General features: G+C 35.0%; 1 protein-coding gene across 3 annotated transcripts in view; it reads left to right on the plus strand.

The window, feature by feature from the left end:
• Positions 1–14,095, plus strand: part of PTPRQ (protein tyrosine phosphatase receptor type Q) — a 131,462-nt gene that overhangs the window by 80,664 nt on the left and 36,703 nt on the right. For all 3 annotated transcript variants that reach the window (XM_032689172.1, XM_032689171.1, XM_032689169.1), the window contains 3 exons: positions 2,925–3,257; positions 9,696–9,817; positions 13,453–13,639. In XM_032689172.1, the coding sequence (XP_032545063.1) occupies positions 2,925–3,257; positions 9,696–9,817; positions 13,453–13,639 (642 nt within the window). The remainder of the gene's footprint in view (positions 1–2,924; positions 3,258–9,695; positions 9,818–13,452; positions 13,640–14,095) is intronic.

A 14,095-nucleotide genomic window follows, 5' to 3' on the forward strand; every position in this document is an offset into this window, starting at 1 on the left:
CATGTAGTTTTACTTGCAGATAACCACAGACATCACCTTCAGCCTCATGAGGGTAATGTGTATGATCCCTCTTTGTAGTCAGTGGGAAAAAGTACAGATAGAAAGAGAAATAATTTCTCAGCCTTCCACTCTTTCCCCCACTCTCGGTGAGTTTGTCTCTTTTCCAAATACAAGGAAAGCTCATGGAGGCTGGATTTATTAGACTTCTCTTGGTCTGCATGAGAGCCCACAAATCAGAGCCACTCTCATTTAGTCTGATATAATTTCTAGTTCTATGAAAACCAAGCATCTTTTCCCTCTAAATTGCTAACTCTCAGTTCTTTCTGAAGTCTTCTGTGTTGAAACTAGGGGAACAAAGTACTGTCTTTAAGAAGGAAAGCCCACCATGCTGTCTAGAACATGGGCACTGCTCATTTTATACCTGTGACTAGCCTCTTTAACCTGCCTTGTTTTAGGTGCAGAGACTGCAGTTGTGCCAGCCATGGCTTTACCAGCTGCACGTTTGAGCAAGTGAAGGTGTATATATCCATATGAACTTCCTATTAACAGTCAGCAAGCAACCAGTTACTATCTACTTCATTACAAGCCCCTGTTTCAGTATTGGAATGTAGCCCAATAATCAGTTTTCAGCAGATAGAAGTTAGTAATGGGAGACTGAGAGGCATTAAAGCCAATTGTTTCCATCTCCATGTTGCATACTTTCACACTTTTATTCCAAACTCACCAGTGATGGCTGTTCCTATCACAGCAAGAGTTCCTGGAGTCGTGTCTGGGAAGGTGAGGTCATATTTCTTATCAAAAAAAGAGTAGTAATCCCCTCTGAGTGAGAAAGAGAATTTAATTTTCTTAAATTCTTTTTATTTTTACCTGTTCTGATATCTTTGGAATTTCTGATTTGATTTTTAATTCCTGGAATACATCATATTGGGCCTTAAAATACTTTAACTCAACTTCAGAGTGAGACTGGGTGATAATTTTTTTTTCACTCAAATAGTTTTATCCATTCTATCCCACATTTATCGTTGTCATAACTGAGTGTGTAAGATTCATATTTTTTGCAATGTCTTAGCAGATATGAATAGCTTATATTACAATAGAGTAAGGGTTTTTAGAGGAAAGATACAGCTGTATTCTAGTAGCAATTTAGGATTTCTCTGCCTTTATTTTCCACTAATTAATGGTCAAATTAAGCCCTTTCTTGTAATTTAGACAAACAGCTATTACAGCTTATAAAGTTTTTATGAAAATATTGCAGTGTTTTTTTTTTTTTGAAAGTGGATAAGCAGGGTATTACATCTCCAAATCTGTTCACATGCAAAATGATACTGCATGTTTTGGGTTTTTTTAGGACTTTCTGTACTTATCTTTATGCTAATAACAGCAGAGCAAAACAACTTTAATTTTGATAACATGGGCTGTAATGATGGAAGTTGTCTTTGGTGAAGACTTTTTCTTAGTCAATTTGTTCTTGTTCTGTGTCTGGCTAGTGTGTAGCAGGTTGGGAACATATGGGGCTGTTGCATGCTGTGATGTTGTGTACTTATGTGTGACAGCTGAGTGGAAGGACAGGGGAAGGGCCTACGGTTCTTTGTCTGGTCCCTCTCCTGCAGACTCCACCTGCTTTGGGCTCATTTCAAGGGATTTTAATTTCTCAACCTTTTCACCATCACAGCTTGGTTTAACTCATAATTTACACTTCTTGTTAAATATTCATATTTAGTGAAGAAGTTTCAGCTTGTTATATTCCGATGATTTCAACAAACAAATTGTTGCAGAAAAAAAGCAGAGATCAGATATTCCCACAAGGCTGAAAAAAAAGAAAAAGGAAGTTTTTCTCTTTCTTCCCCAGTAATGTTGGTCTGGGATTCTTTTCTTCTTTATGTAAGCCTTGGGACTTCTTCAGTTTCAGTTTGAGGGTGTATCATGTGTTTTTCTTTGACCAGTGATACCTCTTCCCCCAAAGACTTAAAGCACTCTTTAAAGCTAAGTGCACAAAATGATTTCTGAGCTGATTGGCCAGCACAGTTTTTGCCACAGAGAGTATTGGTATTATCTTACAGAGTCTTGGAGATAATATTAGCTTACTGTATGATTATGTGATATAGCACAAAACCATATGTTGCGTCTAGTCTATGAGAGCTGGGAGTACACTGTTGGCTCAATATAGATAGAGTAAATGTGTACACATGTGTATGTATGTATATAACATGCAGTACTTCTGTCTCCATGGACATGAATATAACCTGTATACTCATATATACCTATGTGTATAAATAAAGGATGTATGGAAGCAGCATTTATGGGAAATTTCTTCTTTTTTTGCTCCGTACTGTGATGTATTCAGCTCTTTCTGTCAGTGTTCTTTTAATTTGTTATTTGCTGAACAACTTGTAAAGCACTTATATAACGCTAGGAAAACATACTGTGTGTATTGATACTTTCCATTCAGAAGGTGAAATAGGAGACTTATGTAATCTCGAGGTATTACATGAGGATTTCATATGTTACCAAGAGAGAGAGACAAATGAATATTTCTAAGTGAGAAGTGAAGAAGCTCAGTTAGCAACTGCACTAAAAGATGCTATGGGTAGGCCAAAAATAACTTTGCTTAATATTCCCTCCCTTAGTTGAGACATAGCCCCAAATGTAGCAACAGGAATGTCACACCTCTCAAAGTTGCCCCTGCATGCCACACCTGAAAGTATTATTTTTTATTTCAAAAACTATTGTAAATGTACGACACCTATATATGTACAGCGTGATTTATGCCAGTGGAATTACTTCTTGTTAACCATATGAAGTTGAATCTTTGTCTTTGGACATGCTTATAAAAATGTTTTTTTTTTTAACACTGGATAAAAGGATTATAGTTGCAATCACTTTTCATTCAAATTAAGATGTCTTACAACTGTTTTAATCTGCAGTTCCTAGTGCTCCCAGGGATATTGTTTTTTCCAATGTGCAATCAACAAGTGTGACTTTGAATTGGAGAACACCAAAATCTATCCTTGGCTACTTTCAAAACTACAAGATTACCACACAGCTACAATCTGTCCACTGCAGTGACTGGGAAACTAAGGAATGTGTTGAATATGAGATGCATCAATATTTATATGAAAATGTGATGGACGACTGGATAGAAGACACAGTGTATGGACTGAAAAAATACAGATGGTACAGATTTGCAGTTGCTGCCAGTACGAGTGTTGGTTATGGCAGTTCTTCACCTTGGATTTCAACACAAACACTTCCTGGCTGTAAGTAAGGATATCTCCCATGTCTCATAATGCTATAACAATGTGCTATTCACCTAAATAAGCAAGAACACTTGGTAGCAAGTTATTTCTTCATAGACCTACAATATTGGTGAAGTTAATAAGGATTTATTTCAACTCTTCAATTATGAAACACCGTGATGTAAATCATGTGGTAGGTATACATACTTAACACTTCTCGATATTTTAATGCCTTTTGTATGCTCTATTTTATTTACTGCTTACTTAGCAACAGTTTCAATCCTTAGCAATACTCCACATCTAGACTTGGTAACTCTAAATTTTGGCTAATTTGGGTTGATATGCCATTTTCAATACATCTTCACATGTGGGGCGTGCCAATGAAAAGTACTCCTTTTTTAATTCTTTGACTAAAAGCCTGTTAATCAACATTGTAACACTTTCCTGAAGTTCTGATGTATGTTCCTGGCAACAGAATTTAAGCAATAGTTTCAGAGGAATTAGAGATTTCTTTCCAAGACCATATACACCTATGGAGTTTACAAATCAGAGTAGCCATGTAACTTGTAGAGGATTGCCATGACACATATTAGAACTCTCATACCTCAGCTGAGGACTGAAGATTCCAAGTAAGAGAAGAGTTGTCACGGATAAGTTATCATTAAATATTTGAGAGAAGGGGATGTGAAACGTATTAATTAGGCGGTTGTCATGGGGACAAATGACCTTCCCTACCAGTTTGCAGCCATCCTAGGTCAGAGAATATCTGAGATCCAGCCTCTGACTGAATCACAGCTCTTTCACTTATTTCTCCATAATAATGGAGATACCAAGGACTTTAACAGCTGTGTACCAGGGATTACTCAAACGTCCACATATTTATTTTGTTCCACTCATGTTTTTAAAATCATTTGATGTGAATGCAGAAGGCTTTTATGTAATGCTCCTTTTAGTATCTGTGCACTCACTGAACAATAGTACATCCATCTATCTTTAAATACCTCACATTTCTCTACTAGGTAAGCAAACGTTGTCACCTTCATTTGCAGATGAGAAATTGAAATAGAGAAATTCTAAGCCCCAAAGGGCAAAGAGATTTGGACACCATGATAGTAAACATTATAACAGCCTGTTTTTCATGTAAAGCACAGAAGCAGTCCTTTGGATTGAGAAGTACTGGAATCAGCTGCAGAGTCATTCTCATGTGTATGTACTTCCTTTGTCCAGTGACTCTTATGGGGATGCTCTGCCTGTAAATTAATGCAATATTTTAATTGAGGGAGAAAAAAAAAAAAAACAAATAAACCCAGACGGAACAGAAAACAACTAACAGAAGTTGTGCAACTCTTGAGCCAGAAGGTCTAGGGAGATACCTTACTATTAAATTTATAGAATTTAGTTGCTGACATAAGCAAATACTTGTTTTCAAAAAATTGTTACTGAGTTTAGAAAAGCTGGGGATTAAAGCTGGACAGAAAAGCAATAATTAAAACATATAAATGCATAAAATTAGGATCCTCTTTATTATTTACTGTCTAGACAGTGATAATTTGCTTTAAGAAAGAACTAGTTTCCTGTCAGTCTCACTGAGAAGATGGTAGTTAAAATTATAAAAATCTCATTAGACCGCACAGGCCCTTTCCATGCCAATGCAGTGTCATTCTCAGCAGTAGCTCCTCTGTGTGCTCTATTAGACAGTTTAAAAGTGGTGGGGTAGAAGTTGAAAAGTTCCATCTGTTCTTCCAGCCCAAGTGTTTGGGGCTGTGTCTGTGACGAGGGAAGTAGGCAGCAACAAATTTCCTGTGAGCTAAACTGGTGACACATCAGGAGATAAGCTGCCTATAAAACACACCTCTGCGGAGTCAAGGAAGCATGGGCACTATTTCAGATATTGTGGCTGGGTGCTGTTCTTTTTCCTGGGATAATGGCAATCAGCTGAGGAGTTAAAAAAGAGGAAGCTGACATGTCACAGCTGGGTAGCCAGATGGAAACTCCATTGTGCTTCAGCGGTGCTGGGAGCCTCCCTGAGCAGTGACTGATCTTTAGCAAGGGCAGTTCTCTAGCTACTTCATACATGGCAAAGACTAGACTTTAGAAATACTGTTAAACAGACTAAAGAAAACCTTAGTTCACCTCTTTCTTTTGCAAAACCTGTAGCAGGAAAGAAAAATTTAGAATGAACCAAACAGACTCAGTACTCTGGGCAGCCTTGCAGAATGTATCCAGTGAACAGGTGTTGATCCCCCTCTCCTTCCCCTCGTGGACAGGGCCAAGCATCCTCTGGATTAGCCTGCTGATACACAGCCAATATACATGGTCTGTTAGGGCTTAAGGGTGCTTAGCTGCTATGTAAAATACCCTGAGTACTTAGCCTGTAAAATCAATGGGAGTTGTGTTTGCAGGTTTGAGGGCAGAAGTTAGCCACTGTTTTACTTGATTTTCAAGAAATGCCTCTGTAAAGCATTGGTTCTCCTGAAGGTAAAGTTACCTTGGTTGTGAAATAATTGTCAAATGTTTTTCTTCATAATTCATTGTGTTCTCACAAATTTGTGTTTCTCTCAAACCTAAAGAAAATATTGTAGGTATTATATTCATATTCAGGAAGTTACAGCATTTAAGATGAAAACTGTTAAACTAATTTCCCAGAATATAAAGAAAAGAAACTTCCACAGCAGCAAAAATTACATAACAGAAATCCTGAGTATTTTTTGCAAGTGCTGAGGATTTGACTGTTGTGCTAGAGCAGAAATACCTATTCAGAATAATAATTCTGAATATCCAGTGACTAAGGTGAGGATCTTTGCTTATTTGTTTCAATTTTTCATTATGAAGGCAAATGTAAGGCTACAGGAATTATTTTTAAGATTCTTTAACCCATTTGCAAGTTTCAAGCAAAAAATAATGGCAGTGTTCTGTACTGAGAGTGGTTATAGAGTTACTCCATGAAAAATGTTATAAGTTTTTCAGTACAGTCTGGTTCTCACATCACACAGATAACCTATTCAGCCTTCTGTTTTACAGATTATCCTCACAGGGATTGTCCTATTGTCTCATAAAATGGTTTGATGGTACTGTTATTACTTACTTGATTGATTACCCAGGAGCCGAATCTAGTCTGCAAGATTAAATATTTTCATTATAACTTAGATTTATATAGTTACCAGCACATAATAACACAGTGTTGACTCACACTAAGGGAAAGGACAAGAAATGTTTTACATAGCTAAAGAAACTTTATTTGCTCACACCTGCACTTACCCTGACCTTCACTTTTGCATTTATAAGGAGAATAAGATAGGCCAAACTTCTGTTTTCTAAGAGAAAAATAATTCTGGAGGGTCGGTGTTAGATGGAAGATGAATGACAGTGAGATCACTGACCTCATTTTGGAACTCGTACAGTTACACAATGCAATGCTTTTTGGTAAACTGCCAAGTCTCCTAATGCCAGGATATACTGAGGTACAAAGGAAAACCCCAGATGTTCGAATATCCCACGAATGCTAGGACATAGATGCATGGGGCAGAGGGTTATGCTTCTCTTTTCAGCACCTTCTTTCCCAATCCCTGCTGATGCCCAGTTGTTTGGTATTATTAAAGATGAAAAGTATGTGTGATGAAAAGTAATGAGATTTCATGTCTTGTTATATGCCCTTTCTTCTGGAAAGTTTTGCCTGAGAGAACTTGTTTTAATTTGTTCCTTTCATTTCCTCAGAACTAAACATTGGAAAGTAAATATGGCCGAACATAGCTGTTTAAATATAGGTAAAAGTAACCTGGACGATTATAAAATTAGATAACTGAAACGCACACTTAATTTTTGTTGGTAAAAGAGCTGATCTTAACCAAACTGGCAACCATGAATTTCTGTTAGAAAACTGGAGTATTCAGTCTTATTTTTGAGGATTATGCTAGATGATGGGCTATCCAGACTTATCTTCAAACTAACGCGCTTAACTGCTGCCTTACCACCAGGACACAGATGGATGGGAAAGATGACCCTGACCTCCATAAGACCCACATTCCTGTGCAAGGATAGAAGCATGATAATCAGGAAATGATGGTTATTAGTTACAGAAAATGCATTATTGTGAAAACCAGGAGAAAAGTGCTTATGAGAGGAAGTGATTGGATTATGGGGGAATGAGAGAATAAGACTAGGTCATTTCTACTGAGTAAATTGCTGTGATTTATAAGAGAAAGAGTGTAGTGATATGGCCTCATATTGACTAGATTAATTCCACAAGCAAACCCATATCAGAATATGGCAGTTATCCACTGAAATCAAACACAGTTTTAAAAAAGATGTTTTTTGTAAGACGCGAGACATGTTAGACACCTTTAATTTTGTAGTTTTCTTTCTAATTATACATGTTATTTTAGAAAATATTCCTACATTTTAGTATGATTTGGTTAATGTCTGATATTTTACTTTTCATTGTGAAAATTAACCAGGTATTAATCCTTAGATGTATTTTAGATGAATATCTTAAATATAACATATTCAATCTAAATTTTATTACGAAGATCTAAAAATGCATCAAGTGTAAACTACATATGGAAATTACCCATATGGTTGGGTAATTTGTAGATTAGATTATGCTTTAAAATTATTTCACACCATTGTTGTCTAATGCATAAATGTAAAGTGACCCCTGAAAAAAATTCTGAGACTAAATGCTCCATTAGTTCTGTGAAAAGTAATGGAAAATTGTCTTTGGAAACTTGCTTGGTTTGAAAACTAAGGCTCAATAAGCTATAAATATAATTTTATCCTATTTTCCAGACATTTCATTTTGCAATAAAGCTAATAAATACCACTGCCATAGTTACTGAAAGCATTGTTTACTCTGAAAGAAACTGTTTGAGCAACAAGTCTGTCATGCATTACCTGAAAATAAACTTTATTTGTGCTTGTTCTAATTTCCAGGGAACAAGTTTGCCGTTGTATTTTGTTTTATCTGTTGTAGCTCCCACTTGACAGCCAGCCTTCACTGAGCACTCTCCCCTTTCACCACCCCTCATGTGCTCTCACAGTTTGTTCAGTTACACTCTTCATTTACTTGTTCCATGCTATTCAATATTTTTGGGGACAGCTTCCAATGTTTGAATTTGATCCTGCCTATAAAGTCTTGTATACTGCTGTTAATCCCAGCACAGCAATCTAACTCCATATCTAACACCCTAAACTCATCATAGCACCTTGTTTACTCCCAAATCTTCCTGTTTTATTCTGCAGCCATGGTGCCAAATTTGTAGTGTAAAGGTTTATTATTTTCCTCATTAATCTTTCATACATAATTTCAATAGCTGCATACTTCATTCCATGCTCTTTTTCCTTTTCCTACCCTGTTTTCCTCCTAAAAAACTAAGTAACCTTGTATATCCTCCAATTTTTTCCTCATTAAGCCCTCTTACCTAATGATTAATGGTACCAAGCCACATATTCCTGCATTAATTTTGTTTTAGAAAAGAGACTGCACCTTCTAGTTAGAATAGGTATGATTGCTTTAATAATGTTTTTATAACATACTGTTAACTGATATGTATATTTTTTGGTAGACTATAAAAAAGACACCATGAACCCAAGTTCCAGAAATATGTCCAAATCTGTTGCTTCTATAACAGTGATATTTACCACAGTTGTCTTTTTCTTGTAGTAAACCCCCAAAAAAGGCACTATGGAGCCAAGTTCTGAAGTTATCTACAAATCTGTTGTCACTTCTATTCCAAGTTCTGTTTTCCTGAAATTTAAAATGGTCATTATGAAAAAGTAATACCACTTACTGAGAACTACTGTGTTGTTATTATAGTTTCATTAATTTCTTATCCATGAATAAGAAATAACTAGTTAATTCACATATCACCTTGACAAAAGGAAATTTTAGGGAAATCCCATTTCTTATTGTGAACATTCTTGCCCTCTTTTTATTCCTACCACTTTTTTGTGTGTGTTTTCTGGAATTTCTAAACATGTTAAGAATAAATTGAAAGGAAATGTAGAAAGTTATTTCTACTTGTACTCTCCAACATTGCAGGAAATTTTTTCTAGCATGCAGAAAATCAGGTATTTTCACAATTACTTTTTCTTTGAATGATTCATTTGACATAAACAAATATAATTTGTCTAAATAGTTATATATATTTTGCTTGTGTCATGTAAAATTAATACAAAGAACTTGTAATTCAATAATCCTATAATTTCAATTTAAGATGCAGTTGTAGGCAGTTCATACTCCAGAAAAGTCATAGTGCTTACAATGAAAGATGTTTCTAAATCACATGGTATGCTTTACAGCTGAAAAAGGAAAAAAAAAAAAGTTATAATTATTTAGGCAGTTTATTAAGGTAAATGTGTGAAAAAAATGTTATTTTCAAATCTCTACTGGCCACTAAAATTACTGGGTTATTTTTTGTGTACTTCTTTGGCCATGATTTACATGCATAGTTTTTTCTACAGCTCCAGATGGTCCTCCAGAAAATGTGACTGTTTTAGCTACATCTCCTCACAGTATTAATATCAGCTGGAGTGAACCTGCCATCATCACAGGACCAACATGCTACCTCATAGACGTTACCTCAGTAAGGCAACTCAGTTTTACTGTTAGTAGTTATATAGATGTTCGATCATGTAAATACCACAGCAGGTTTCCTTACAGAAATTACAGGACAGAAATAACTGGATTAAAAAAAAATTTGACTGTGTCTATTTCCACATAAATTCCACATAAGAATTAATTGTAGATTTATTAATTTCTTAATGGGACATAAATTAATTACTTCATATTAAAAATGTGTGCTAGTAAGAGTTCTTGGAGAAAAAAATGAAGCTATAAATGTGCACAGGAAAACAGTAGCTGAGCTTTGTGACTTCTTTCTTCTTCAAAGGAAGGAAAGGGTCATCGTAGTGATTTTACAAACCAAAGTGGAGAGCCCAGCAAAAGGAAATGACCTGTACAAAGTTACATGGCACCAGAGGGCAAACTTTAAATTCAAACTAGATTTCCCACTTTGCACTTGGTGCTCTGTCCATCAGATTAACTGTATTTTGGTAGCACAACAATAACACTTCTTTCTCCTTGATCTGTATAACAAAAAAAAGCTGACATAAGGGAAAAGATCTAGTGGCCTTTCTCTTTTCATCCTTCTACTACTCTTACAAAACTCTTTAAAACCACCACTAATAAACCTAATTTCCTGCCCTGTGGCAAGATATGCAACTTTCCAAGTTCAAGCACATGAGAAGTAGGATATAGGTTCCTTGTTCTGCCAAAAACTATACAGACAGAGCTATCAGCAAAAATAGGAAGTAGTGTACCAGACATTATCCAGGAAAAGTTGTTTGCAGTTTTAAAACTTCTAAAGCAGTCTGTTAGATAGTAGCAAAAAAAATTATAAAAATTAAAGATTACTTCAAAATATTTAAGGCCTTTAAGTAAAAAGTTCTTTCAATTTTCTAAGAGTAAGACTGTGTGTGTATTTTCAATGTTTCTGAGTCTGTCAAAAGAATTACAGACATGCCAACATATTAATGCTGAGATTTTTGTGCAATCAAATTTCTAAGGAGATCAGTAAAAAAATACAAATAATTTTTAAACTACTCAGAAAAGTTACAAGAGAGACTAAAAAAATGTGTAATCCTACAATTTTCTCTTCCTCTGACTTCATTGTACAAGATGTAGAGAGAAATTTGTTCAGTTCTGAAGATGCTTCCTACAGCAGTAGAATGGTAGGATGAAGGATGTACGACAGCAAGGGGAGTACTTATAGGGAAGAAATGATTCCTTGGCCCAATGTCTAGGTCACTGGAAACTAAATAACAAGTTTTATTTCTCTTTTAATAAAGTTAGAGAAGACTTCTTCCTTGTGAAAAGTTCCTGTCACTTTTGACTAAACAGCACTGCAGTGCATTAACAGAAAAACAGATCATGGTTTTTATAAAACTTCCAAATTCAATTCTCAAATCTTGATTTTTTTTTATTTAATATTTAATCCACTTGTATTTAAATAATTTCTTCTCTCTCTGATAATTCCTAAATAATAAACAGTATAATCTGATTCTACACACTGAAAATATTATAAATACCTTTTCAATATAAGTTATAGTAAAATTCCTAAAGCAGTGTGAACTATTCCATGTGAACCTGCCAGCATTTGGAAGGAACTTAAAAAACTGTTTTAAATCTTCAGTTTGGAAGACTTTGGTTTTTGTTTTACAAAGTGAGTTTGTTTGGGTTTTTTCCCCAATATATTTCAGGTAATCAGCTCTGTGTCTATGGATTCCTTGTAATCAGATGTTGTCTGTCTAATGCTCAGTAACTACAGGTGTCAGTTCTGTAGAAATTTGGTAGACAGACAAATCTATTACTTTGTAAAGGCCAATAAAGCTGTCGCAATCCTTTTCAGTGAAAATTTTAGTATATATTTTATAGTCCCAGTGGGAAATTTTTATGAAGACTCCAAATTCCACAAACTTTACTAATTTTTATGTTTTACTGAGTATCTTTAAGGATTTATAAAAACAGGATCACCAAACAGAATAATTCAGGTTTCTACTCTGCTATGTACTAAAAGTTAGTAATTAGTATTCATAACTCAATGTATTAGGGTTCTGTTTAAATTACTAGGATGTTCCTTGCAGTTTTGTAGATCAGAAAAACTAAAAAACACTCCATTACTGTTCCTCAGAGTCGTGTTTTACTTTGTCTTGCTATCTACTATAATTAAAATAGTCCTGAATAAAATATCCCTGGAAGTGGGTAAGGAAAATGGAACTGAACCATTAAACTTCATGAAGAACAGAAATAAAGTTAATAATGTAGTGCTGATTGTATTTTAGCCATTGTATAAATAATTATATGCCCGTTTTTTTTGATAGTCAAATAGAAGAAAGTGTTTCAGCTCTTGATGGCTATCCCAGGAAATGAATGTCTGTTTAATCCATCAGTTTAGTTCGGGTTAATTCTCAGTGGGGATATAAGGCTATCTGTCAAATAAAAGGTATGCTTGAGCTATTCTAATGTTTTATCAGGTGCATTTAATACTGATTTTGTTCAGTGGGAAAACTACTGTAGAGCTACCTAATTCTCCTTTCAAATTACACACCAAAGAAACAATAATAAAAACATTATTAACTGAAGTAGTGGGAATAGACATAAATAAAACTTTGTAAATGATACTTGATCAAACACTAGAAAAGATTCCGTTTTTTCCTTTTTCTCCTTTTTTGAGGCTACCATTAGAAGTGATTAATTTGATAAAAAGTCTAACAATGGATATTTGTCTGCAGAACTACAGATTATTTGACGTGTAAGGAGGATAGGTAGCCCAAAATGTAATCCAACCCGTAGTCTGCTCTAATACAGAAACAAATGTACCTAAAGTATTCCTCACAAATTATTCATTACCCTTTCCCTCTAATGTCTGGTGCTGAAAATTGCTCAACAACCCTCAATAGGTTGTTATAGTTTCTAGCTAAACTCATAGTCATAGTTTTAGTTACTTATTTAGGTATATCATTGCAGTCCATGTAATTTTTAATTCTATTTTTTTTTTGTACAAGTAAAGTTTCTATTTTCATGAACACTGTAAACAATGGATTATCTTCAATTTATTAACATGATTTTTTATATATTTCAAAGTCTCCTACCATCCCTCTTTTCTGGATTGAACCCGACATATTTTTGCTTTCCAGCTTTTCTAGTGAGAGAATTACTCCTTCCCCACTGTCTCATAGAAAGGGCTTCTATTAATATATCCCAAGAGGAATTGCACTTTCTGCAGTTGTATCCACATTATAAAATGCTGCCCAATTTTCTAGTTGTTTTTATATTCCAAACAATTTTCTGCTATATGGCTGCTTATCTTCTGGATCTTTGCCTAGTTTGATTCCCATTTCAGATCACTACAGTTCCCCTGGCCCAGTGTGTACAAATCAGTTCATGCTTGCTTGGTGTTAGATGGTGGCAAGCTAACAGCCCCTTTCCTCAATCCCATACTACAGGAAGTGACAAAGAGGCAACACATGGGTGAGATGCTAGTGTATTCCCCAGCACAGCTTTCTAGTCTTGGTAGCTGGAGAATTCTTGTGAATCCTTTTACATAACTAGTTAGAAAAGAGGAAGAACTGAAGTTAAATAAGATGTTCAAGTAGTAATTTCTTGGGTTTGGGTGTTTCAAGCCTTGTAACATTTTTTTATTCTATTCTTTTTTTACAGGTAGATAATGGCAACTATAAAGCTCAGTTTTTGAAGACAAAGGATGAGGTTAAAGTCTTAGAAATTTCTGATTTAAAAGCATTTACAAGGTATTCTGTAGTAATCATTGCCTTTACGGGGGATGTTAATGCTGCTCTCCTAGAAGGCAAGGCTAGTTCTCCAGTGATTGTCTCCACTTTTGAAGCAGGTTTGTATTTTTTTCTACTTTGTATGGAACAAACTTTGCAGTTTTTTCTTTCATTTGACAAATAAATGAGAATTTTGAACACAAGGTGTTCTTTTAATACAGATTTGTCCTCACAATAATTTTTCTTCAATATTTAAATATATTTCAGTCAACACAAAAGGGATGGTTATGAATACTAAGATTTACCTTTACTTCTGCAGGGATCCTAACTTACTTCATGTAAAATTTGGATGTGTGGATTACTAGATTACTAGATTATTTCTATACTGAATGAAGAAGGAGGTCCTATCTATATTAGCATGTATATATAAGATACCTCTCTTAGGCAGGGATGATTGCCTTGCGGAGGTGCCTATTTCTCTTAAGAGACTGCTGAAAACTCTATACAACATGGTGCAAAATTGAAACATATAAAAACTAAATGAAAGTGAATCCTACCATTTATAAATTGTACCT

Source organism: Chiroxiphia lanceolata, chromosome 5 (assembly GCF_009829145.1).
Source record: "Chiroxiphia lanceolata isolate bChiLan1 chromosome 5, bChiLan1.pri, whole genome shotgun sequence".
Taxonomy (NCBI): Eukaryota; Metazoa; Chordata; class Aves; order Passeriformes; family Pipridae; genus Chiroxiphia; species Chiroxiphia lanceolata.